This window comes from Callionymus lyra, chromosome 10 (assembly GCF_982586985.1).
Source record: "Callionymus lyra chromosome 10, fCalLyr1.hap1.1, whole genome shotgun sequence".
Classification (NCBI taxonomy): Eukaryota; Metazoa; Chordata; class Actinopteri; order Syngnathiformes; family Callionymidae; genus Callionymus; species Callionymus lyra.
The window spans coordinates 13,526,687-13,554,054 of record NC_141827.1 but is presented as its reverse complement, the minus strand read 5'-3'; the positions used below and the strand labels follow the sequence as shown (position 1 = coordinate 13,554,054).

Sequence of the window (27,368 nt, the reverse complement as noted above, 5' to 3'; positions counted from 1 at the left end):
TGTAATAGCCATTTAATTCAAGTAAATTCCATATTAACAAGTCTTATATTCAAAAACCTGTTAGCCTTTAAAACACAAACACACACTGATGCAAGTTCAAACATGTTTTTATTATTGTTTTTACTATTTGAATCACCTGCATCTTAATTGTAATCATTCAGTTCTTCAAATATACACATTCTGTCAGCTGTCAACAAAAAATACACAAGTGATAAAAAAAAAGGTTGATAATACTGACGTGGCATTAAGGTCAATAAAACAGTAACTGCAAAAGAACATTTTGGTTTCCCTCTAAAAGCAAATAACCTTCTTGATATAATGTTGATTTGTTCTTCATCTTTCCTGAGCATATTCACTACATCTACTACACTATGATATGTTGAAGCTGAGAGGGCGAGGGGTCGTGGGGGCAGGCGGCGCGTGGCTACACAGCAAAACACCTCAGTGTTGCTCGCGGTGATTGTCGTCGGCGAAATTCACGAGTAGATCCACTACTCATCGTCGTCTCTAAGGTAGAACCTGGAAAGAGTGAAAAGGTAAACCTAGAATATCTGAGGAAGCAAAAGCAGACTTTTCATATTTACTTAATTTCTGTGATGACAGTAAAATATTTGTATAAACAATACAAAAAACAAGATTAAAATGGATGAACTAGCAAAACTCAAATAACAATGCTCTCTCCACTACGTTTATTTATATATCGATATAAATAACTACAGTTGTGTAAGGCAGTCTGGCAGCAGTGGGATAGAAACTGTCTGTAAGTCTGGTTGTATCAGTAAACCAAGGCCAGAGGACAGAGACAAAACAAAGGAATTGAAGGTATTGAAATTAGAAAGTACTTTTGTATCAAAACGTTCTCTGATTTCTACTCACCACTCAGTGACGCCTGTGTTCAGATCCAACTCCGCCAACTCAATCTGAACCTGTTAAAAACATCATTGAACATGTGCGAGGATTGAAACTAACAGTTGAGAAAATGGATAATTTAAGAAGCCGACTCTGACCGACCTGTCCAACAACGTCCCGCCTCCTGAATGAAGCCGAATCGTTCTTCACCGACACGCTCAGCTGTCGGAACCGCGTCTCACCAGCGGGAAGATGGAACTCAAACCTTGTGCGTAACAGGAGGAAAAGATTAAAAAAATCATAGAGTTCCTGAAGCAAACCTGATGCATACCTCTCGTTAAACTCTGGGTTCAAGTCTCGTTTCTTCACCGACGTCTTCCTCTTGGTGGACTTGCTCTTGTCCGGCAGCAACACGAGCGACACGTAGCTGTCGACTCCGTCTTTGCCCTGAGACAGCAGGCCCCTGCACACCAGGAATAGATCAGAGGAAAGATCAGAGTGTTTATTTCGTTCAACAACACTAATGCTCATTTTAACTTAAGTAAGTCAAAGTAAACAAAACAAAAAGTTTTTTTTTTTTTCATTCAAGATCAAAGGAATAGACAGACAACCCAAATATATTAAGGTTTGTTGGTTTCCGGCAACTTAACTAGATTATTTATGAGAAACTCAAAGTGGACCTGCTGCTCCTCTACATGACGGGTTTAAGATGCCTTCAGCCAATCTGGGAGGATGCCTGGGCAGACCCAGGACATGTTGGACAAACTATGTCTCTTAAAAACTCTCAACGTTCTCCCAGGAAGTAATTAAGTAAGTAAGTAATTTTTATTTCTATAGCGCTTTTCCAGACCAGGGTCACAAAGCACTTAAACAATCAAAACAATATTCAATAAAGTATATACTTTAAAGATCAAGATAAAACTGAGAACACAACAGGAGTTCCAGAAAATCAAGGAAAAGCCTGAACAAATAAAAACGAGGTTCCTAGTGAGAGGCAAGTCTGTATCTTTGAGTGCTGGTCAGACATTCAAAAGCTTCCCTGTACTTGTCATACTATAACTTTTGGTTTTAATAAAAGTATTTTAATTTTTTATCAGGAGCCCATCACAGCATCTATTCACCCTCACAGTGCGTCAGAACTAATGGCGAGCACCTGCAGGCGTGGACGACGACCACCAGCTTCTCCTCCTCTTGCGAACAAGACAGCGACAGCTTCACCTGTCCGCTTCCAGAACCAGCACAAGGAAGAGTACCGTCGCCGATCATGTCCACCATTTTGGACTCCAAAATCTAGTGAAACAACAAGTGAATATTTGCACCTTATGTCGCTCGTGTGTTTTCTGCTCGTCAAAACTCTCACCTTGAGTTGCGCGCGCAGTAGAATCTGACTCTCGGGTGAAGCCCCGTCCAGGTCGAACCACTGATCCTGCATCAGTTGAGGTTCACGCAAGATCTCTCTGAGCGAAACCACAACGGACCCCATGGGCTGGTCCCACCCACTGGACAGCTGCGGGAAGAAGTTGTTTTGACTGTGACAACAAGTGTGGTTTTTTTTGTTGTTGTTTGTTTTAGCACGACACACACACACTGATGCATATGTTGAAGCAAGAGTCAACTCTGATGCATCTCAGAGCAAATAAACATGAACGACTTACTTTGATGACGAGCATCTGATGTTCAGGGTCTCGCACACGGAAGCAGAAGGACTCGCTCCACTCAGGATGTCTGCTGCGATCGCACATCTGTTAATTTAAGAGAGAAAAATGTTAAACTTCTCACATCTGGAATTGTGAAAAACTCTCATTAAGCCTCTCACTTTGGTTTTGTAGCTGGTGTCATCGATAACAAGCTCCGCACATGCTTTGGGCTCCTTTCCACTTTTCTTAAACTACAAAACAAAAGCACTTAGTTCACAGATTACTTTATTTTCTGTCTTCAAATGCTCATTTACAGGTGTGTACTCACAGGTAATGAGTGTGCTCTTTCAATACGCACGAAGAGCAACGCAGCCGCCGGGACACTTTTGTTCTTGAATGACTGAAGCGACTGGAGTTGAAGGACCTACGAGTGGAATTTTTTTCACGTCATACATTTGAGATAAAAAGCTGTGGGATGTCTGGTGTACAATCAAGGTCACTGAGAAACAAGACCAACCTGCTCCAGCCTGAGGACCCGGGACCCTGCAGGAACCCACTCCAGCAGCAGGTGGACGCGGCCAGACTTCACATCGTTGAGAGTGAACCACTGCAACGTTGATGAAGACGATGTCAACCCTCTTTACAAACTGTTTCTTCAACACGTCATTGAAGGCTTACAAACCTTGTCCGTATACTGCTGTCTGATGACCTCATTTAGTTTCACGGTGAACCTGTAAAACACAGCATATTTACCGCATATACACAGTTAAATGTCTCCTTGTCTACCATACTTTTGTTTTATAATCATTTTCAAACATTGCTGCTTCATAAAGTTGAGAACAACATTGGTCTAGAGTACAAACTGTATAGATCCTGGACAACTTACCGTCCCAAGAAGTCATCAGAGTCCAAATCTTTATCGTAGGCTTCAAAGTTAATATCGCTCACACTTAGGTCACTGACTACCACCTGGTGAAAATAAAGAATGATATTTTATGCTGGCATTTAGAGCAAATATTTACCCTAATGTTGCAGCGGTTTACCTCGTACATCTCATTCCAGGTCGGGTTCAGATTCTCCTTGATGACCTGACTCTTAAACGCGACCGTACCAAAGTTGATTTTGACATAGGGATCGCTCTTGCCCTTCACCATGCCACCCATCAGGTTGTCCTTAGCAACCAGGTTCTGAGCCTCCAGCAGGTGAACCCTCAGCACCCCCTGTCAAAGAACAAAAGTGGGCTCATGCAAAGCTGCAACATTGAGCAATAATGTTGGAATGTTAGTAGTGTAATTGATTTCTGATGTTTATTATCGTCTGACCCGGTGTAACCAGCCAATTGAATGATCTCTACTCACTAGTTCACTCACATATTTTGATTTTGTCAGCTGAGTAGAAGATTTTGCTCAACAAGGGGGGCGTGGTGAGAAACCGAATGTTGAAACAATATGCGAAGAAGTGGTGCAATAGACAAAAGTCCTGTTCGGTTGTTTTGACTAAATGCTAACATTATTTTATGGATGTAAAGGTTAACAATAAGAACATTTTTTCTTAAGAGTTTTCAGCTTAAGCTAAAGCTCAAGATAAAACTGATAACACAACAGGAGTTCCAGAGCATCGGCAAAGTAGGGGCTAGAGAGCAGAGGCAGAAGGGCCTGAGATTACAGCTGTGTAACTAGACCCCTCTCGTAAAATGGGAAAAATAAATATGTAACTGACTTCACTGTGAAATTGTATTAATTATGCTGCAGGGATAACTAGGATCAGCCTTAAAATCTTTACACACCCTTTTTTTTAACAAGCTTGTTTTCAATTTACAACTTGAAGAGACTTGATTGTATGTTTCAACCTTTATCTGTTTGGAAAGCAACTTCAATTTCTGGCCAATTGAAAAAAATCACAATATGCCTCCATGCTAGTTTTACAGTCAATGTTCCCGGAGTCGTCCACTGATAATGACATCACATTCTTATATATTATACATTTAATATTTAATTTCATGTCTTTTTATCATCAGTGTTGGCATTACACATCCCCATGCACACCCCGGCCCACTGTATTGTTTTTGGGATGGCCACAAAGTCACACAAACAAATACAAAATCCTTAAAGTCTGATCCGTATTTGCTTTTTTTGTAAAGCGAACTGACACTGAGGCTGAAGACTTGGTTTGAGAGCAAATTTTGAATCATAAATATGTTATAGTGTGTCATCATAAGTGACTTATCTCAAGAGCATGGCAAGAATAAGTAGTACCAACTGTGTGAATGAGCGTCAACTGATTTTTCAAACTTGACTACAGCATCATTAACTCACAAACCCTCAAACTTAGTGAAAAGATGATCAAATATTTTGAATCATGAGCAGCACATTTGATAGACTTTTGTTTTTAATGACTGCTGCTAATATGTTGGGTTGTCTTTGGATGAAAAACGTTTCATTTAGTAAATATTCTTAAATACATGGACAGACAGACAGACAGACAGACAGACAGACAGACAGACAGACAGACAGACAGATCAATCTAACCTCTGAACCAAAATCTTGTCCAGGGCTGGTGTGAAGAGGGAGTTCTTTTTCTGGTAGACCGGTCACTGTGGCCTGGATCAGGCTTTTCAGATTTGTACTGAACACAAACGTGCACAGAGCAGAGATGAGTGTTTGCGACACACCGTTAACAATGAATTCCTCAATTACTGTTATCTTCCTTCATCGGCCGCATCAAAGTGGAACTTTATCCTTTCATAATTTTCATCTTACCCTTCTGTTTCCTGATTCTTTGGGGTCACTTGTGTTTTATTCTTCATTTCTGCCGGCTCCTCCTGATTGTCTGGTTCCAACTCCGACTGAAAATAATGGAATATATTTTAAAACAAATTGTCAGGTTTGTTTAACAAATTCAAAGTAATCCCATGATTTACTTCCACAGGATCAGGGTCCTCGTGAGCATGAGTTGGCATCACAGGAACAGCCTGTTGTACGTCATCTGACTGCTTCGACTGGCGAGCTGCTTCTACGGACCTGAAAGGGAACATTGTAATAGAGAATATTATAAGTGTTGTACTAGTATAGACACGTTCATTGGGGTATTTTTTTTAAATATATAAAAACTGTATACAGCTTAATATATGACATAGAACACAATTGAAATGTAAGCCGGGGCTGAACTGTAGATTCAAACCCCTCAAATCTTTTATGTCTAGCCTGGGTTGAGGCCTGGATGTAAACCATGTTTTGCTCCTTTGATATCTGTCTTATAAGTGGATCCTCATCTGTTAAATTCTCAAAGAAGTCAAGTATTGTTTTGTCAAGTTTTTTCAAGGTTTCATAATCCTTTTTTTTTTTAACAAAACCAGGTTCTTCACTGGCCACAACCAGCTAGATATGACATTTCATACCTAAGGCCCCGAAGAAAGGCTATTACATTCATTGGGGACACAAGATGTGCGTGGGTAGAAATAGGGACCCATTACTAGAGTACACAAGATGAACAAGCCATATTTCAAAGCACAGCGGCAATTTCTACTGTATCAATCCAGAGCCAACTAGCTATTTAACTTTAAATTCATCAGTTTAATAATTGAACACAAACAAACATACTCTTCCGAGGGCAGGTATGAGCTTTCTTCCTCCTCGATGCTCGATCTCATGTCCTGAACCTCCTCTTCTTTGGAACCAGATGGTTGAGGAACTTCCGTCATCCTGGAGCTTAAAATCTGCTCACAAAAGTATATATTCCCTTAGTGAGACTGTGGCCGGGGAAAGAGTTGAACATGCAAAAGCACCCACCTTGAGTTCCGCCCTCAGTAGAATCTTACTCTCAGCCAGCGCTCCATCCAGAGGAAGCCACTGATCCAGGACCAGCTCTGCCTCCGAGAGCAGCTGTCTCACTGGGATCACCACTGATCCCATCGGCTGGTCCCATGCGCTGGACAACTACAGGGAGGAAGTGTAAGAGTTTGGTGACAACCTTTTAACGATAGGAGGCATTTGAAGTGTAAAAGAAGCTCTATGGGATCAAACTGGCACTTGTTCATTGACATGATTAAGAGTAAATAATCAAGTTTTATTTGAGGACCAGTCACCTTCACTATGAGCATCTCCTCTGCAGGATCAGCAACCAAAAAGGAAAATCCTTCTTTCCACTCAGGAGACCTTGAGCGCTCGCACACCTGGGGATGAAAATAGTTTAAAAAAAAGGCTTAAAATAAACAACACGCTACACTTCCAAACTAGCAGCAGCTTTTTTTTGGATAATGAAACTTTGAACTGACACAAAATATGGATAGTAACTTGTTTATTTATATGCTTTACTATCAGTGTGGAAATAGTTCACACAATGTGTTTTTACCCGAGAGAAATCAATGGATCAAAAACAAAAGAATGCTCTCAGCTTCAGACCTATTAAGCTGTGCTTGCAGAATGATTTTTCCCGAGAAAGAATCAACAAGTAAACACCAATAAGACAACGTACAACACTGACAATGAAAGCTTAACTATAGTGTTCATGGTGGTATAAGAGATATACCTTTGTTTTGTAGGATGCGTTCCCCAAATCCAGCTGTGCTGCCCCTTTAGGCTCCTTGCCACTTTTCTTAAACTTCAGACAAACAGATACACAGATGTATTGAATGTTAAATGATCACCGATATTCTGGATTGATTCAATATATATATTTTTAAAACCTACAGGCATCGAGTGAGCTCGGTCTAGATAGACGAAGAGCAGAGCGGCAGATGGAACAACCTTGTTGTGATACGACTGCAGAGACTGCATTTGCATCACCTAGACAGGAAATGGAAAACACATTACTTGTTTTATTAATGCAGTGTTTCAAAAACATACATAAAATATGACTTGCTATGACAACCGAAGGAAAATCTATGTGTACACCACTCTGCTCAAGTCAGATTGACATGAGATTACGAAGAATTTTGAGAGAAAAGAACATTCACTACTGAGTTCATGTTAATACGCTTGAGGCTGGAAGGACAAGCTCATACAGGCACAGGAAGGAATACAGCCCTGGAGATTTAAGCGCTCATTTTAGTGTCAACAACAACATCCAACTGTTTGTCATGATAATGTGTAATCATGAGAAAAGTTCACTCACGTGGTCCAGAGTGCCAGTGTGAGAGAGAGTTGGGACCCACTCCAGGATCAGACGAACACGCCCCGACTTGACATCTCTTAAAGTGTACCACTGCAGAAGACACGCAAACCTGATTTCCACTGAGAGAACGTTACAGGAACTTCACATTTTACACACCTGGTCAGAGTACTGAGAGTTGATGATGTCTGACATGGAGACGCTTGACCTGACAGGGAACATTTAATGGTTGAATATTGTACAAAAAAAACCAACAAAGATTATGCAAAGAAACTATTAATACTGTCTTACAGTGATGGATTTTAACCAAATTAATTTGCTGTGATGATGAACCTTGAATATGCCTAGATTGAAATGTTACATAGGTAGATTTAATTGATAAAAAGAGAAGAAAAAATAGATCAAATTAAAAGAGGTTAATATGCATTCTAATCCACAAAAAAAATCTACAAGCCCAGGGCAGAGTAAAGCCAGGAGCCATGCGCTGAATAAATAAGCAATTAATAAAAATGTAAAACTACCCCAATAATGACTTTAATTAATATTGTTTGAACCGCTAACACACTGATTCCCTCCAGCAGAAAGCCGATCACAATGGTTCTGCTTGAGGTTTCTGCCTGTTAATGGAAGTTTTTTCTCGCCGTTGTCGCTTATAGTGATGGGCTGGGACCTGATTTTCTTTTCTCTTATATAGTGTTTTTTTATTTGTAAGGTTTTTTTGAGAACACTATGTTATGATTTGATACTTTTAATTAAATTAAAATTATATTCTTTACAGTCAACTCTTGAATGACATGTCATCCGACTTTAAACAATCAGTCGATCGAGTGTTATAGTCTAATCTTCATCATCTTCATAGTAGCTCTACTTCTATTTGGCATAAGATATAGTTTAACATTTCTTAACATTAACTTAACGTTTAGAAGCCTAGTGTGTTTTTCAATATCTGTTAAATGAATGTGTTATGACACACCTGCCCAGGAAGTCGTCTTTGTCCATATCTTTATCAAACACCTCCACCTGGACCTCCTGTCCCAGCTGAGGTCTCAGCACGACCTGAAGGAGTCCAGTTAAAAGAATCATCACCATGAATCATCTGTGCCACACTTTTGAACACACCTGATACATTTCATTCCAGACTGGATTCAGATCCTCTTCAACAACGCTGCTCTTGAAAGCGAATTCTCCGATGTTGATCTTCGCGTACGGGTCGCTCTTGCCCTTCACAAATCCGCCCATTTTGTTGTCTTTGGCCACCAGATTGTTGCCCTCCAGCAGAATCACCCGAAGGAGACCCTGAAGATTAGATAATATTTCATTTCTACTTCAAAACTATGAAGCTTTGAAAACAAACAAACAGTTTAATTACCTCACTAGCAAAGTTGATATCTGGGGATGTGTGGGCTGGATGCAGCACTTCAGGAACAGACGACTCTTTTTCTTCACTCTCTTCAACAACGGTTTCTTTGTGGTCAGCAGGCGTCTGTGTGACGCTTGGAAGGACATCAGTCTGAGCAGAAGAAGCCTCCACATAACCTGACCTGAAGATAAAAGCAACAGTAAGCTTGAATTAATCAAAGATAAATATTGGTAACTGTACTTTATTTTAATTTCATCTTGTATTTACAGTATATCTGCACATGTTATACAATCACACGATTTTGTTTTATACATATATTGAACATTTCCAACCGTGATTAAACAATTATAAACTTTCATAGCAGGTGGAGTAGCCATCTTACTTCAGCGTCATGTCTTCCTCTTGCTTTGATAGAACCTCTTCGGGGGGATATGAGACGACTTTGACCTTCTCGCTGCTACTCAGACATTTGTGGGGAATCAGCAACTGCAACAGAATATAAGATTCTTGCTTAGTTTTTTCAGAATTTTGTTCCATTTTCATTTAAACATATTATTTTAATTAACAAACTGACTACACATACAATATACAATGTTTTTATAAAACGTTGTTGTGATGCTTGTCCATGATAATGTCAATTGTTACTATGTTATAACCTCAAGTGTCAAAAGTCAAGGGTTTGGCCTCAATCTGCTTCCAACTAGTTTAAATTAATTTAATGTGACCCATTAGAGCAAAAAATAATAATAATTTTAAAAAAAACATTCCATGCTGGGACGATTTAGCATCTAGTAATTCAAACTATTGTTCACGGTTAAAGGTTTGTCAATAAATATGAATAAATAATTATAATTCTGTATACTATTATTGTTCAGGCCATAATTGGGACTGTTTTTAATATGTTGTTGGATGGACACCACTGGTTTAAGAAAGCATGTACTAATTCAGACACTCAGAAGTTGGACCGTCATAGAGGAAGTGTTTTTTATCAACATTTTCTTAAATAAGCTGATCTCATCACTCTGTTTTTTTGTGAATATATAAATAGATTTATCTACCAATAGAGTTTTAGTGTCTTTAAACTAAATGATGATTTGCTCTTAAGTTTTGAAATCAAAATGTTTACCATATAAAAGACTGCTTAAGTGATATAATTCCATCTTAAAACTATTATCTGATCTAATAAAATGATCTTATCAGCAATACAATAGTTCTCCTGTTGTTTTTATTCCATAAATAAAATGTTCTAAACCATTAGAGGGCAAAAATCCCAGTATATTTTTCTCCTGACGCACAAAGGGCCCACCTTGAGTTCAGCTCTAAGAAGAACTTGACTGTCAGCTGACGCTCCATCCAGATGAAACCATTGGTCCAGAACAAGTTCTGGCTCTGACAGAAGCTCTTTTATAGGAACCACCAAAGAACCAATTGGTAAGGTCCAACTGTGGGATAACTGAGGAAGCATAAATCAAATTTTAAAGTTCAGACTATTTTCAGTAAGATTTGGCACCAAATAAAATTCTTACTTTGACAACCAGAATATCTTCTCTCGGGTCACGGACCAAGAAGCAGAAGGCCTCGTTCCATTTTGGCGATGTTGTGCGCTCACACACCTTGGGAAAGAAGTAGAGGCGAGTCAGGGAAGCCAAGCAATACTTTTGATCAATATGCATTATAAGATAAGAACAAGTCAATTCAACTAACTGTTGTTTTTCGAGACGTTTTTCGTAGAGTTATTTCTGCTCCCACTTTGGGCTCTTTTCCACTTTTCTTCACCTGTACAAAGATCGACAAGAAGAAGCCTTAATAAGTAAATAACATCACGTTAGAAAGATCCAAAGCTGTAAATAATGACTTCAAACTGTGTATGTGACTGTACCATGACATAAAAAAGACTCCATAACATGTTAAACTTTTAAACACATAGTATATATCAACATAAGAGTTTAAGGTGAGTAAGTAGTTTAGATTTAGATGAAGAAAAAAAAAAAGGAAAATCAGACTGAAGCCAAATTGAGTTTTTTACGGTAGAGAACTGGTGTTATTGTGTTCCAGATGATCCCTTGTTAACGTACCGGTAAGCTGTCGGCCTGATCCACATAGACAAAGAGCAGCCCAGCTGAGGGAACTGCTTTGTTCTGGTAGGACTGTCTGGTATAGTACTGAAGAGCCTTCACACCACAGAAAGAAAACACTCTTTTTTATTGCATTTCCATTTACAACAGTCCTTTTATGAGATTACTACATTAAGCACCTTTTTGAACACTGACCTGATCAAGTTTTTCTGGCTCTGAGTATGTTGGTACCCACTCCAGGACCAGATGAACTCTGCCAGATTTGACATCGTTTAGCGTATACCACTGGAATAGATGAAAGGCACACAAAAACAATACATTTGTTAGACACAATACACATGATCGAGGTAACAAATCGAACTGCTAAGAATGTTTCAGTTGATTCTTCCCACCTGATCAGTGAACTGAGCATCAATGATGTCCTTCAGATCTATTTTCAGCCTGAACATCAAGGAGTAATGAAGAAAAGAGTGGGTTATTGTAAAGTAAGCTTTACTTAGAAATCCATGACAGGAAGTGACCATACCTGCCCATGAAGTCATCTTTCATGTCCAAGTCTTTATCAAGCACCTCTATGTGGAGCTCTTGACCAGGAAGTTGGGTCAGAACCACCTGGCAGTCATCACGATCATTTTTCAGCGTTCACAAAAATCCTCAGACACCAAATCACCAGATCACCTTGGAAACGTACCTCGTACATCTCATTCCAGGTAGGGTTGAGATTCGTCTTGATGACCTTGCTGGTGAACGTTTCACCTCCGATGTTGATGTTGACGTAAGGATCACTTTTGCCTTTCACCATTCCGCCCATGAGGTTGTCTTTCGGCACCAGATTCTGCCCCTCCAGTAGGTGGATTCTCAGAAGACCCTGAAGTTGATTTGCAGTTACTTTGCGCCACGACGAAAGAGAGAAAGAATCAACCAAAAAAAGAGTTTTAAGTTTATTCACCTCTGTGGCAAAGCTTGAATGTGGAGCCGTCTGCTCGGGAAGATGCTTGGACATTACCGACTCCAGATTGGAAGTTACATCTTCTGTTATTCTGTCTTCATCCAACCAGAGGACCTACCATGAAAAACTGCTTTGACAACATCTCTTCTTTGTTCTGTTTAACTTTTTTGTATCATAGATAAACATTATTGTTTGTCTTCCTGTTTTGGTGCTTGTTATTTCCTTTATTTTGTGTGCTTTAACTTTAGTCCCGATGACGCACCTGCGTTTACCAAAAGTCAACTTAACATCACGTTTCGTCTACATTAACGGCTACCAAAGACTTGTCCGTGACTTTAAAGTTAGTGTTTGATGTTTTAGATGTAACTTTGTTCCTATCTTTTAACATGATGGAACACACTCAATGGAGAAGGTTTTTGGATCAAATGGAAAAAATACAGTAACTAATTTAGTTTCATTGAAAAAATATTGTATTTTAAAGGCTAAAATGACATATTTCTTATTTTTGCTGGTTTGTGACATTTGGTCTATTAATTTGATAACTTTATTGGTATGTTTCAATGATGATGGTCAGCAGAAACCTCCGTATAACCTATAAGTGGTAAGAACCTTTCTTGTTTTACTTTTATAGAAAGCATGTTCAGGAACCATCCGTAGATTCTGATCCTAAGCTTTGGAACGATCTTCCTCTCCCTCTCTGTTTGATGATCTACTGACTCCTTCAAGAAACATCTTAAGAAATTTGTATTTGTGCTTTTCCATGATTTTCTGGGACTCATGTGTTTGTCTCATGTGTCTTGACCTTTTAAATTATTTATTTTAACTGTATATTGTTCTTGATTGTTAAAGTGCTTTGTGACCCTGGTCTAGAAGGTCACTTTACAAATAACCTTTACTTACTTACTTACTTATTCAGCAGATCCACTTTACTGTTATTTACAGATATATTTGACATATAACCCTTTATTTGTTCAGGTTATATTTGTTAAGTCTGTGAGATCCTGTAACATCTGTTAAACAAAATAGTAGAACACAATACACTTTTAAACTTTTTTTTTTTTTTAGATAGACGTAAGTAAGTCAGTAGGTGGGAAACTGTTCATCTTTTCTTTACATGTTTTAAGTGTTAGATTGGCTCTAAATAAAACATTTGTGCAATACATGTGGGCTTCCTCTCTAGCATGATTTATGAGCCAGTGTGTGTTTGTGTAGGTTACCCTGAGAACACAGTTGATATAGATGCGACTGGCTTGTCCAGACTTTTCCAACTGGAACCACTGATCAAGAGAAAGACTGGAGGTGGACAGCAGACGTGACAGAGGGATGGACAAACTTCCCAAAGTCTGCACACGATCGGCATCCTTCACCTGGAGAGAGCGTTCACGGCAATCAGGGTAAAAGAAATGGCGCAAGAGAGTCGCACGACTCACCTGGATGTCAATGTCCTGCTCCCGTGGATCCTGGATGAAGAAGGTGAACGCTTCCTCCCATTTAGGATTGACTGTTGTGAAACACGTCTGTGAAAAATAAGCTACAATTAGTCTGTGCAATAAAAAGCACTGACGTCCATCCTTGGAGAAATACCTTGCTCTCTCTGGTGAGGTCTTGGACTGACAACTGTACCATAGGACTGGGCTCTTTGTTTCCCTTCTTTAACTTAAAGACCAAACATAATTACAAGGTTAGGCATTTGATCAAAACTCCAACTGCAATATTTGGTGCTACACACAGTTCGTTTGAATCACAACATGCACCGTTTCCATGCCAACTCTGCAAACAACGGAAACAATTTTCTGTATTATCAGGAAGTGCAAATGTGACTCACAACCACACCAACGGAATTTTGAAACTTGTTCTGTTCTTATCAATTCAGAAGTATAACCCCCTAATATACAGGTTGTGTTGAACAGTTGCTGATAAGTTTAGCTCAGACTATTCTTAAATCGCCATGATAACAACTCTATGGAATGTGAGACAGATGGTACATGCAGCTGTGTTGCTGGTAAAACCACACACACACACACACAGACAGGAAGCTTCTCAGAACTTGAACTTGATGTGGGCAGAGAGTCACTCACAGGAAGTGCTTCAGCTTTATCCAAATACACAACTAAGATGGCAGAGGAAGGCGGATCTTCGGTCGTACTGCTCAAGCTCTCATTACGCTTTAGGACCTGAAATGGAAACAATGTATCAACATGAATATATCAATCCAAATGGATGAGTGTAATGTACCTGCTCCAGTCTGTCAGTGTTTGGAAGCAACGCCAACCACTCCAATCTTAGATGAACTCCTCCTGACGGCGTGTCTTCCAGATTAAACCACTATTGAAGAATGTTTACAAACTTAACCATTTTTCGAAACAATATTTCAAGACTTGAATTGACTTACATTGTCAACAGCAATAGATTTCTTCACGATGCCCAAGTCCAGCTTTGCCCTGAGTGGGTTAAAACATTAACAATAGTGAGTTTTTTGTACAATGTGGCACTAGCGAGTGTGGTTCAGTCTAAATACAAAATGAGTGCGATTGATGAAGTATGTATGTTGATACAAAGAGATGAATATTTGTCTGTACCTGCCCAGGAAGTCATCCTGGTCTGGGTCTTTGTCATAGACCTCCACCTCCAGTTCCTGACCAGGCACTTCATGGACAATAACCTTATGTTCCAGACACACACACAAGGACATGGAGACTCACAGTGAGGCAAATGGTCTAGTGAGACACATGGACATGGACATCTGTGACAAGGATTTCTTCAAACACAATTGTGACATGGCTTATGACGTAAAGTTACACTACAATTTAGAGAAAGTGTTGAATTATGTATTTTAAGGATTAGTATACTGTATATTATATATTACATATATTAATAAAGGTTGCCTGGTTGTTTCTAAAAACCTGCGGTCAACAATATTGGTATTTTATCAGATCTAGATTTAATTTGAAAGTTAATTTGTAATTTATTTATTTTTTTACATCGCCCTGGACTACTTTAGTGCAGCATAAAACAGAAATAGTGAGATTACAAATTGCTCCTTCTCATCTCTTTGACCTGCTTGAGACCATATCTCTATAGTCACTCGAAACAGCAGCTCTAAGTTGTCCCTAGACACAGATTTAATGGGCTAGGCTCAATGACCAGGCATTTTCTATGGAGGTTCCTGAATTATAGAATTTGTCAGGCCTCCTCACTTCCTCTTTTAGGAACCCTCTTTTTTTAAACAAGCCTACCCTGTGAATCACTTCTGTCCAAGATAATGTGTGTTTTACTTGCACTATTTACAGTCAGCTGCGATAGATAAATAGTCTTTCTGAATAAAAAGAGGAGTTTTATTGACTCATTTATAAATGCAGATATCTAAAAATATACAATATATAAGCAGGATCACCACTAAAGACTGAGTGAATTATTAAAATGAAGAGTCTATTGCACAGACAACACTTACAGAAGATCCAGTTACTTACGTTTAGCCCTTTAAATCCCCCAAAAGAAAATCAATTGAAATGTCAGCGGTGCAGCTAATTCTCAATACTTCATTTTTATCAGCTATGCTTGTGCTTTTAATATAATGTGCAAAATGATCTGAGCCCGATCACACTAATCTATGAGAGTCGCAGCCGACCAGAAACACCCGCTTCATATCAAATTATAGCTGAACGGGTTCAGATTAAAGGGCAAGCTGCAGCAAAGCAGGTGTGTTATATCACATCATCATCAATACTATGCTATAATTAGTTTAAGTAACTGATTTGCAGTTATATTCTTGTTAAACTTCATCTTGAGGAATTTCTAACATGGCCCTCATTCACTCCAGGACTGCTTCTACACCACAGACTGGAGCATGTTCAGAGAAGCAGCCACCTACAACAGCACTACAGACCTCCAAGAGAACACGGAGTCTGTTACTTCATACATGTGGAAGTGCATGGACGATGTCACCAGAACCATCTCCATTCGGGCCAACCAGAAGCCATGGCTGACAAGTGAAGTCTACAGGCTCTTGAGATCTCGGAATGCAGCCTTCAAAGCTGGAGACAAGATGGGTTTGAGGACGGACAGGGCTAACCTGTCACAAGGCTTCAGGATGGCCAAGAGGGAGTACCACAGGAGGATTGCTGACCGCTTCAACGACAGCAGAGACACCAGGAACCTGTGGCGAGGGATGCAGACCATAACGGACTATAAGCCCCCTCCACAGACCTGCGACAGCTCCACCTCTCTGTTGAACCCGCTGAACAACTTCTTTGCTTGCCTTGAGGCAACCAACAGCACCCAGGCACAGAAGACAACACCACCTCCTGAGGACCTGGTGCTCAAGCTATCCCCAGAGAGTGTGAGGCGATGCCTCAGACGCACAAACCCACAGAAAGCCCTGGGTCCTGATAACATTTCTGGTCGTGTCCTGAGAGACTGTGCCGAGGAACTCACAGATGTTGTCACTGATATCTTCAACTCCTCACTGAGACAAGCTATTGTCCCCACATGCCTCAAAGCCACCACCATCTTCCCAGTCCCGAAGAAGTCGTGCCTCTCCAGCTACAACGACTACCGTCCGATCGCACTCAATCCCATCCTCATGAAATTCTTCGCGCAGCTAGTCCTGCAACACATCAAGTCTGAGCTCCACCACGCCCTAGACCCCTTCCAGTTTGCATATCGGTCTAACCTCTCGACTGATTGTGCCATCTCCGCCCCGCCAGCTGGAGACTAAAGACTCATATGTCAGAGTGCTATTCATCGACTTCAGCTCAGCATTCAACACGATCATCCCCCCAGCAGCTCATCCATAACAACTCCCTGTGCAACTCGCTGTTGGTCTTTTTGACGGGGAGACCACAGGCAGTACGGGTCTCCAGTAACACCTCCAGCACCATCACACTGAACACAGGGGCCCCCCAAGGGTGTGTGCTGAGCCCCCTCCTCTTCACTCTGCTGACCCATGACTGCACTCCATCAACCAGCTCCAACCTCTTCATCAAGTTTGCGGATGACACAACTGTGGTGAGGTAAACAGGCTTGCCATGTGGTGCAAAGACAACAATCTCCACCTGAACATGGAGAAGACTAAGGAGGTCAGGACTTCATGAGTGCACACCCAGCATGCACCACTAAGCATCGACGGAGCTGCAGTGGAGAGCAGGTGAGCAGCACCAAGTTCCTGGGTGTGTACATCTCTGAAGATCTGTCCTGGAGCCACAATAAAGCATCACTGGCCAAAAAAGCAAACTGTGCCTGTACTTCCTCCGCAGACTGTTGAGAGCAAGAGCTCCACCACCCATAATACTCGCCTTCTACAGAGGCACCATCGAGAGCAGCTGTCAAGCTGCATCACCATGTGGTACATAGCCTGCACCGTATCCTGCCGCAAGACCCTGCAGCGCATCATGAGAGCCGCTGAGAAGATCATTGCCCCCCCCACCTCCTGGAAATTTATAACACCTTCATCAATAGCAAGGCTAGGATTACTGGTGACCCCACTCACCCTTCCCACAGCCTTCAGCCTGCTGCCATCAAGGAGGAGACTCCTTCAGGCCAGAACCAGCAGGTTAAAGGACAGCTTCTTCCACCAGGCTGTCAGGAGACTCAACTCCCTCCCTGTCCTTCCATCACTCTCACCTCTGTCATCCCTGCACATTTGACTGAAACTAATATATTCTGTTTATTAGTTCATTATTTAAGTATTGTTGATTATTTATTTTGTTTTGTTGAATATTTAGTATTATTATTAAAAAAAATGTCTTATTTATTGTCCTTTCAACTGTCTACTTCATGGTTTGCATCTTGGGCCTGAGAGGACTACAATTTCATATATGCTGTATGTCTTGCATACATTTTGGGTGAAGTGGAGTCAAGGAAAACCTTTTATATAAACATTTTTTCATTTTCTGATGTTGGTAGTGGAGGTATGACAGGGACAGACGTGAAAGTGTATGATGCCATTAACTATCCCAAAATAACTACCATATCAAATATATATACAAGATTTTATCAGATCCCTAACAGACTAACTGCTGCAGCTAAAGAGGCTTTTCAGGCAAGAAACATAAATGAAATGTACATTTCCATTAGTGTCAAGCTTGATTTAAGGACATTCTTGAATTTAAACAAACACTAGACATGTTCTAGGGGAGATGTTTTTAGTAGCTACAAATGAAGATGAACGCTATTCAAATATCGATGAATGCCAAAATCCTGTAAATGTGCCACTGCTCATGTTTTAAAGACACATTTGTTCTGCTCACCTTACAATAAAATGAGACCCAAGGTCTCTACTGCTCCCACTTGTAACTCCTAACTACTCACCTCATACATCTCACCCCACTTAGGCGAGTCGGTGTTGTCGATGTGTCGTGATGTGAAGGTTTGAGGCCCAACTCTCAAAATAGCATACGGGTCAGACAGGCCTGCCATTATTCCTTTGACGTACTGGTCCTTTGCAGCCAGTTTGTGAGCCTCAACCAGGTGAATGCGAACCACACCCTGAGAAGTAGAGACAAGTTGTTTTGATGACACCTGCAGCAGTTGTGTGTTTAGGGCTTACTCTGGGCAGTGGAGATCGCAGCTGAGCCACGTGAAGATCCGGCACCAGCGGCACCACCAGACGATTGGGCAACACCAAAAATGAGGCAATGGCATCCATGATCATGCTGTCAGACATCACACTGAGACAGAAGGAGGATTTCAAAGTCACTGTTAAGCACTTTGTGACCCTGGTCTAGAAAAGCTCTCTATAAATAGTATAACTTACTTACTTACTTACTGGGAGGGCTGCAGCTATCAAGCTATTTAGTTAGCAAATACTGTTTTCTACTGACATACATCTACTTTTTTTAGTAAACAGCAATTGGAAAAAAATGACCAAAAATGTGACTTTTCACCTAATAATGAGCTGAGCAGCCCTGATAAGGGAATCAACATGAAAAAAAGAAGAAAGAATAAAAAACCCTGTGTTTTCCCTTAAAAATGTAAAGAAACCCAAAAAAATTAGCTCGGTTGTACCATAATAAATATATATTACATTTCCTTTATGTTAATTATATGTCACATTTAAAATACATCAAGGTGTGAATAGGATTTGAAGCAATTTAGTGCCTTTATCAGGTGCTTTATATTAACTTAGAGAACAGTTTAACAATAAGAGCAAACATTTATCAAAGCTTTAACAAATCAGCTCAAATTCAACAGAAGCAGGTCAGTAGGTAAAGGCAGTATACATAATTAAAATGAACGATTCAATGGGGCAAAAAAAAAACCCCACTATGCATATACTGCTTGTTTCATGGCTTGAAACTATGAAACAGTGTATTACTTAATCATTACAATGATATACAATTTAGACCTTTGTCACTCACTTGAGTCCAGGAATATCCAACAGATTTGTAAGTCCAGTCCAGTTGATATCAAGTCTCTGGGACGGGATAAGAAAGTAGAATGTGAGGTAAAAGGTTACAGGAAATCAATAGTTGAGATCAATGAAAGACTGACCGGCCTGCGAATGAAAAACATTGTGACTGCACCAACAATTGGTACGTCTCCTATCAGAGGTTCCAGAATCACTCTCATCATCCCGTGCAGCTGAAGAAAAACAGAGCAGACAGTAAAACTAATTAGTAGATAAATTCTGAATGTTTTTCTCGAGTACTATCATCTAAATATTTGCTATATTTGAAGGCTGATCCCTTAATGCCCACAGGCTCCTGAAGAGGACACACCTGAATTCCTTTGACTCCAGCTTTGCAGAAATATCTCTTCACCTCCACGTCGATCTCCACGTTGCCAACATAGCTGACGACAAAATAGAAAACCGAGCTCATTCATTCTTCTTAAGCCTTGATGGTTGACTGTGTAACTCACCTGATATACAGATCCAATAGAACCTGTCCCCTGTCGTTCTCGGTGTGGGCTTTGATCCCCACCACCTTCATGGCCTACAATAGACAGAAGTTATAAGCTGAGGCAGACACTTCTATGTTAATAGTTAACATGCTGTGAATATCAAAAGCTGCACCTTGTCTCCCATGTCTACTTTGGAGAAGCTGAGGGTCTGCAGGTGAGTGCTGGACGCCCGAATGGAAGGAGCGATGGTCTCCACCAACAGCTTTTCCAGGTACTGGCCAACAAAGGGCCATACTTGCTGCAGCACCTGACACAGAGCAAATAATATTTTATGATAAAGCTGAGACAAAACAGAACAAATTATATTCAAAATAGTTTTCGTTGTGTTCATTTAAAGGGCAAGTAATGATTGATTTAAGTGTCTCTTGAATTGATCTGGTTCCTCTTTCCATTTTTCTGGAGATTAAATCTAGTTTAGCATAACCACGGCCACTCTGCTGTGATTAGTCAAGCATCAATCCCTGAAGTCTACACCTCCAAGGGACTCGTTTTATAAACAAAGCGGGGTGTGATTACAGCTGGCTGAAGGAAGAGTGAAGACCATTATAATGTCATAACGGGCTTCACTCTTATAACCTCTTGTTCGCAGGGATTTCAGACATTAGTTTGACATTAGTTGCCCTTTAATAATCTTGAATCTGGTTGAATTCCACAATTCATTGTGGCCAAAATCACCTTTACTGATAAAGACCATCTACATTCCCACCTTCTTTTGAGGAAGATAAGTGATGGGCTGTTGCCCTTTTCCTTTTCGCTATGTTGTCTCTTTTTTAAAATACTGTATTTAGAAAAACATTTTTTTCATGTTCTATCATCTTCCGAGGCATTATTAGGTAGCTACTATGAAGCTAAGCTGCCGAACTGAACCATATAACACAATAGCAATAATCATTTTCTTCCTAAAATGTTTACTGAATGTTACTATAACATGCAGATAACCCTTTTGAATCCATTTTCTCACTCCGTGCTGGTAAAGGGAGTGTGTGGTAAAACATACCTGTCATTTCAAAATTTAGTAGTTTAAGAAACTCGCAACATTTAATGTTTGGTTCAACAAAACTAAACTAACAGTTGAGTCACACATTCCTGGAGCTTTGCGTGGAGTTCTTGAAATACAGTTTCCTTTAGTGCTTCCTTTTTAGGCATTTGATAACAAGTGATTACATTTTTTCCTGCATTCTATTCTGCTTCTCCCTGCATAATTGTAAGTAAGTAAGTAAGTAAGTAATTTTTATTTGTAGAGCGCTTTTCCAGACCAGGGTAACAAAGCACTTAAACAATCAAAACAATATTCAATAAAGTATATACTTTAAAGGTCAAGATAAAACTGATAACACAACAGGAGTTCCAGAAAATCAAGGAAAAGCCTGAACAAATAAAAACGTCTTAAGATGTTTCTTGAAGGAGTCAGTAGATCATCAAACACAGAGGGAGAGGAAGATCGTTCCAAAGCTTAGGAGCAACAGTCTGGAAGGATTTCTCTCCTCTGGTCCGGAAGTGTGTTCAGGAACCATCAGTAGATTCTGATCCACAGACCTCAGAGCCCGAGCTGGGGTGTAAGGCTGGATCAGATCACTGATGTAAGGATTAATAAATATAATAATAAAGTGATGTAAGTGATACGAAATTGTAAACCTGACATCATCACAATTGACTTTAAAATGAGCAGAGAAGAACCTTAACAGGATTAGAAAGTACAGAATAACTTGAGGTTTTATTCAGAGGCCTGAATTGATATTATTGTCAGAGTGATTTAATTGAAACCTTTGGCTTCTTTGTCTTGATGCCAGTGTGAGTGTTGCAGTGTATTGTGGGACTAAATGAGATGCCGTTATGCTACATCGGTCAAATCTTTTAACACGTTTCTGAGATTTAAAAATTGTGGTCTCATTTGATCTTGTTACAGTTTCCTCTGAGGAAAGATAAAGATAAACTTTTTTTTCATGCAAAGAGGCAACAGAGGAATGTGGGCATAATTATAGACTGAGTCATCGGCTGATTCTTGATAGAGCGCTGATCTCCCCCTCCAGTCACAAGCCGCGAGTCTTCACTTAGTCTATTTAAAAAGGTCTCACGAGAATATTCGTGTAAATCGTTTTTCTCCCTGGTGCAGACGGAGAAGGGACAATGGCTGCAGCTTTTTGTTGCAGTCGCTACCACTGGAAAAAGCTCCTCCTCCTCCTTCCTTGTTCCAGCCATGAAGTGGAAACGTTGAGCATGCAGTCGTGCTCTCTCTCTGCAGCACTATTCTGGCCACCCTTTGGGGGGTGTGGTCTTTCAGGGAAGCAGCAGCAAGCAAGAGCCACATGTTTGTGTAGCAGACAAGGACTCGTGTCAGTCCACACAACAGCTGAGGCCACATTGTTGTGTGTTCAACAGGGACGTAATAAAGGACATTTACTTGACGGATAAGAGTGTGATGTGTTACCTTGTTTAGCCACTCCACTTTCTCAACATCTGGGAAGTTCACCTTAGTGGGGGACAAGAAAAAAGTATTTTAAAATCAGATAAATTAAGACATTCAGTAAATTGATTAAAATAGTTATAGAGGCACTGCTCACATGCATGAAAAGTACATACAAAATAAATATATTGATGGCATTAATACGCCAATATATTTATTAAATTGCACAGTCACTACTTTTAATTAAATTGATTCATTAGATGTTGCATTTTTCACTTATTGAATGTGTTACTGTGTCTTTCTAATCGGACTTGTTACACATAAACATTGGTCTTTTTTCCTAAACAGTTAAAAGAAAACTTTTTTGATTATAAAAATCACATGGTAGCTCGTTTGCCACGTCATTCATTCGTTAATGTCTTCACCCTGTAAATGCCAGTTTTTTTTTTACCACTAAACAATAAGGGAGCAGTTGTGGTCTCAGTGGTATTTTTGCCAGAAATAGAAAGAGTTAATGAAGGGTGTGGCTGGACATGAGGGTTTTTCAACCTGACCATGTTAGGATCTATTACAGAAAATATGTGTGTGTGGTAAACATATGACACAATAATAACAACTACTGGTGTATTATCCTGTAATAACACTTTTACGCAGAGAATAGTTTTGTGACGCAAACACTGGATATTATGAACTGTTTTAATAAATGATTTCAGCTATTCTTGGGGAAATACTAGTGGGTTCTCTCACCCACGCCGGGAGGTCTCGCTTGATCCTGGAGGACTTGCTGGACGTGAGGTCCTGCTCGGTGTCCATCAGCTGGTACGCCGACCTCAGACGCTCCTCCTTGGCTTCCCTCGCATGTTTCCACCCGGTGTACACCATCATGCCGAACACGAGCAGGCTGGTGCTGACCCGGTAGTACCCGGCCAGGTAGATGGGGAACAAAGCGCCCAGACATTTGCCGAACGTCCACAGGACGGCGACCGCTCTGGTGCCCTTCGCTGCGGGCAGTTGTTGGACGGAACCGTCGCTCTTTTCTGCGCTTTTCTTCTGCTCGTCGTCGCGGCTCGACTCAGATTTTTCCATCGTTATAAAAAGCTAAGACTCGGGCGTTTTAACAGTAATAACGTTGGCTTCTAAATCCGAGGTCAGAAAGTCGACTAACTTTTGGAAAGATTACCGTTCATTTGGGTTTGGATCGTACCGTGTTACTGCGCGTGCGTGTTCCTCCGACGCATTCACATCCTGACGTCCATCGTTGTTATTAAAGTAGATTTCTTACTTTTTCTGGATGGCAGACTGGCAGGAGTCCCGTTATCTAAACAGAAACACGCCCCCTGAAACAAAAAAAATGCATCCCTGACTCTTTACGTGGTTGTGACGCGACATCTCCGTGCGGGTGTCGCAGTTACCGTAAGTGCTGAAGCAAACGCTCACCGAGAAATCCTTTTCTCGACATCGCAGACTTAAAAACAAAACAGTAAATCATTTTTTCAAGCGCCTTTTCTAGACCAGTGCGCGTATATAGTGTACATGTATGATAAATAAACTATCACATTCTTAGTTGCTCTTGAGCTATTAAACTTTGTTTTCCAATATAGTCTTTATTTTTTGTTTATGTACATTTAGATTCTTAATGACTGATGAGGAAATATGACTTTAAATGACTTATGATAAAAAATGGAATAACAAATATCACTGCTGAACACACCTTGGTGCCACCTTGATTTTCTGGAACTCCTGTTGTGTTATCAGTTTTATCTTGACCTTTAAAGTATATATTTTATTGAATATTGTTTTGATTGTTTAAGCGCTTTGTGACCCTGGTCTGGAAAAGCGCTATATAAATAAAAATGACTTACTTACTTACAGTTCTGTATCAAACGGGTGTAAAGGATGATGTTTTATGAAGAATACCACTAACATAACGTTGTATTAATTTATGTCAGAAGTTGATGTGACATTACCTTTTCTTAAAATTGCTGAGGAACTGAAGCCAAAACAAGCCTTAAACAAAACAAAAATTAAATCCAAAAAAACATCTTTGTTAATAGATTAAACTCCATTCCTTTGCAGACGCATCTCGTCTTGCTCATCTTCTGAAACGACTAAAGCAAATTGACTCTCAAAACCAATATTTACACAAGGTGACTCAAACATATGGGAGGGATGAACACACGCCGACATCCAAATTAATGCATTTTACCTTTGAGTATGAAGTAAAAACAAAGTCAGACTCATGGTCATTATTCCACATACAAAATATGTGTATTTACACTGAACATTGACACAAACAGTGAAAATATGTTTATTTCCTCTTATATCAAAACAATTTGTAAATCTTTTTGGTAGAACTAAAAAGAATTATCCAAATTTGAACAATTGCCTTTGGAAAGATGAGTCTTTCAAACTTCACAGAACAGTAAACAGTCTTTCATACTTGAACTTGCTCTTCAGTTGACAAGCATGTGACCAAGTCAATATAAATCTTCATTTCCGCCATCATTTTGATGGAACCATAAAAGTTAATGAGGTATGGTGGTGATCCTCATACTCTGACTTGCAATGGGGTACGAAACCATGGGTGTGGTTGCGTGACTCATGGTGATACCAGGAAGAGGTTGTGTCATTGAAACGGCCACTGGTGCCACGGATACTGCCACAGGTGCCATTGACACAGGAGGTGCCATCTGAGCTATCGTCTGAACCAGTGCGGCGGAGAGGGGGGTGATCTCAGGATTAAGATGAGGAGGAGGTGCACTGGGTGGTGCAGCATTTGTTGGGGGGGCCGGCGGGGCTCCAGTAGGGGCAACAAGGTCCTGCTGAGTAACCGGGCGAGGCTGCAGTCCTGCACTGCTCAAGGTGGTGTGTGTCTGTGCAATGCTGTGGTTGTAGGAACTGACTGCGCCCACAGGGGGCACCAGAGTCTCAGAGGGTGCGGGCGTGGAGGAGAGCGTCATCACTTTGGTTTGGCTGCGGAACTGTGCATTCTGCTCCAAGAGGACCTCGTTTGTTGCTAGGAGATTTGAAACCTGTAGAATTTAGAGAGAACAAAAGATGATTGTATTAAGCTTATGTTTGGTTTGTACATGTAGAGATACAATTACTTTTAAATGGTATTTTATGGTTTAATTGCCACTTGCTCAAAATATGTTTATAATCTATTCATAATTCCATTTTAACTTTGCTCAATTTAATATTTTTTAAATTATTGACAGGTTTGACAAAGCCATGTCTAGTGGGCTAGTCCCAGTTTACGTTGGGTATGAGGGTGAGAGAAAAGCAGAATTGACCCAAGAAGGCCAAAGATTGAACTCACATGTACCTAGGAGTTAAACAATACACAGAGAAACAAGTTACATACAGGGTGAGAAGCATTTTTTAAACCAACCTGTTTTTTTAACTCCTCCACTCGTTTTCGAAGAAGAGAATTTTCCTCTTCCAGGAATCTGTACTCGAGGGGACGCGGGACAAGTGTAGGCTGGACACCAAGTTCATAGTGCCCAGCTGCACCGCTCTCAGCTAGACGCAACCCTTCTAGTCGACGTCTCTTGATCTGCAAGTCCATGGAGGCCTCTAGAGACCCGGGGTCAAACAGTCCGCTCTCTAACAGGGGATCATAAACTGAACATGCGCTCCTGTCAAATCGACGCTGGCCTGAAGTGCCAATAGAGAGACATCCACCCATCCCTCCAGGTCCTACCCCACTGACGCCGGAGATAATGGGATCACGACAGCCACCCAAACTTGGACACCCCATCCCTATCATGTTATTTACACCACCACCTCCAACAAGTCCTGGCATTCCCCCACAGGTACCCCCTACACCTCCAATCCCTCCTCCTGTATTGATTATCCCACCATTGTTTGCTCCGATTACACTTCCAACACCAACCCTCGCAGGGTCGTATTCAAAATCTTTTTGAACATGGCGAAATTTACACTTGTTTCCCCTGACGCACTCTCCTTTCAAGAAATCTCTACAAATGGGGACTTCTCCGCGGCTGTGGGGGAGATCCATAGGAGACAGACCCAGCCGTGCAGCTACTTTCCCCCTAAGTCTAAGTGGTAGCTCTCCAGATTTCTTGTAATAGTCCTCATCCTCCTTAGATCCATGCACAAAACGACAGTTGGCTCTTGTGCATTCTTTGTTTTGATGATCATGACAGAAAATAAACTCATTTTTTTGCACACCTAAATCTGTTACTTCATTAAAGTACGGATGTTTGAAGCGACAGCGTTTCCCTCTTTTACACACGTTGCGTATAAAGTCTCTGCATACGCCGTCCACTGCCTGCCCCGCATTTTGCCCCCCAGACCCATTACCGTTACTATGGCCATTTCCGAGAGCCCCGCCACCCCCCATGCCCGCGGCACCAGAGCTGCTACCACCTCCACCTGTACTTCCCCTGCCCTCTGCAGAACAGCCAGTCAAGCCTGACCCCTGACCTCCTTCCTCGATCAAGTTACCTCCACTACCACCACTTCCTGACAGGTAGGAACTGTCCCGGTCAGGCATGGCGCTGGGCCCAGCTCCAGAAGAAAACAGCACTCATGTGTGTAGTGGTTTCTGACGAGTGTTGATAAACATTCAGGGATTATCAAAGAGTTTTGGGGGTGGTACTCCCTGAGTGAGTACTCTCACAGATCTGTTAACAAATTGAAAAACACACGTGTTAGGATGATATATCAGTAACGTGTTATGAATTTAAACTGCAAATCTTGACTAAGTCTGACAATATCAAAGCCTTTAAATAATACAGATTTTAATCATAAATTACAGAAATCGGAACAGTAACGCAAAAGGGTAGTTCATTTAAACGTGTATCTATTTTCGAAAACAAGAGCTCAAATAGATGTACAGTTTATTTACAGTATCGTTAGCATAACAGCACAGGCTACGTGGCTAAAAGGCTAAAGTTGTGTTGATAAAATACGAACATTTGCAGGAACCTCATCTTAAAAAGTGAACCTAATAGGTAACATACCATTCACGGAGGAAAAAACGAGGGCGTACCTTTAGAATGCTTATTGTTTACATACATGTTTGAGGGTCCAGAAGCTGTTCTCTCACGTCTTCACC

General features: G+C 40.7%; 2 protein-coding genes across 4 annotated transcripts; both read right to left on the bottom strand.

Annotated features, from left to right (window-relative positions):
• Nucleotides 1-91: 91 nt before the first annotated feature.
• On the bottom strand, nt 92-24,382 carry esyt1b (extended synaptotagmin-like protein 1b). The gene is made up of 53 exons (XM_087801580.1): nt 24,253-24,382; nt 23,033-23,622; nt 22,310-22,351; nt 19,994-20,128; nt 19,840-19,913; nt 19,698-19,770; nt 19,471-19,560; nt 19,338-19,393; nt 18,527-18,647; nt 18,289-18,465; nt 14,559-14,641; nt 14,372-14,420; nt 14,215-14,304; nt 14,058-14,153; nt 13,564-13,635; nt 13,410-13,496; nt 13,197-13,346; nt 11,980-12,093; nt 11,722-11,898; nt 11,557-11,642; nt 11,423-11,471; nt 11,226-11,315; nt 11,031-11,126; nt 10,660-10,731; nt 10,482-10,568; nt 10,262-10,408; nt 9,338-9,441; nt 8,965-9,136; nt 8,715-8,891; nt 8,569-8,651; nt 7,755-7,803; nt 7,599-7,688; nt 7,175-7,270; nt 7,014-7,085; nt 6,571-6,657; nt 6,275-6,421; nt 6,086-6,201; nt 5,407-5,506; nt 5,246-5,331; nt 5,015-5,111; nt 3,530-3,706; nt 3,373-3,455; nt 3,169-3,217; nt 3,004-3,093; nt 2,815-2,910; nt 2,666-2,737; nt 2,505-2,591; nt 2,210-2,356; nt 2,003-2,139; nt 1,181-1,312; nt 1,012-1,114; nt 877-926; nt 92-519 (listed from the first exon to the last, which is right to left on the bottom strand). Exons 2-53 carry the CDS (start codon nt 23,369-23,371, stop codon nt 492-494), a joined length of 5,379 nt encoding a protein of 1,792 aa, XP_087657706.1. The 5' UTR covers nt 23,372-23,622; nt 24,253-24,382; the 3' UTR covers nt 92-491.
• A 222-nt stretch (nt 24,383-24,604) lies between these two features.
• Nucleotides 24,605-27,368, bottom strand: zc3h10 (zinc finger CCCH-type containing 10). 3 transcript variants are annotated; one of them, XM_087801433.1, is made up of 3 exons: nt 27,303-27,368; nt 25,677-26,934; nt 24,605-25,317 (listed from the first exon to the last, which is right to left on the bottom strand). In XM_087801433.1, the coding sequence occupies exons 2-3, from the start codon at nt 26,802-26,804 to the stop codon at nt 24,811-24,813; spliced, it is 1,635 nt and encodes a 544-aa protein (XP_087657559.1). In that variant the 5' UTR covers nt 26,805-26,934; nt 27,303-27,368; the 3' UTR covers nt 24,605-24,810. The 3 variants fall into 3 exon arrangements, with proteins under 3 accessions (XP_087657559.1, XP_087657560.1, XP_087657561.1); XM_087801434.1 differs by having other exon boundaries at nt 27,329-27,366; XM_087801435.1 differs by lacking the exon at nt 27,303-27,368 and adding an exon at nt 27,274-27,291.

Coding starts and splice junctions, on each gene's coding strand:
- zc3h10 (XM_087801433.1), bottom strand. CDS start 26,804: ATGCCTGACCGGGACAGTTCCTACCTGTCAGGAAGTGGTGGTAGTGGA. Junction 25,318..25,676: donor TGGAGGAGTTAAAAAAACAG/GTTGGTTTAAAA, acceptor TAAATTCTACAG/GTTTCAAATCTCCTAGCAAC.
- esyt1b (XM_087801580.1), bottom strand. CDS start 23,371: ATGGAAAAATCTGAGTCGAGCCGCGACGACGAGCAGAAGAAAAGCGCA. Junction 18,648..19,337: donor TTGGATATTCCTGGACTCAA/GTGAGTGACAAA, acceptor CTTCTGTCTCAG/TGTGATGTCTGACAGCATGA. Junction 2,592..2,665: donor ACACCAGCTACAAAACCAAA/GTGAGAGGCTTA, acceptor TTAAATTAACAG/ATGTGCGATCGCAGCAGACA.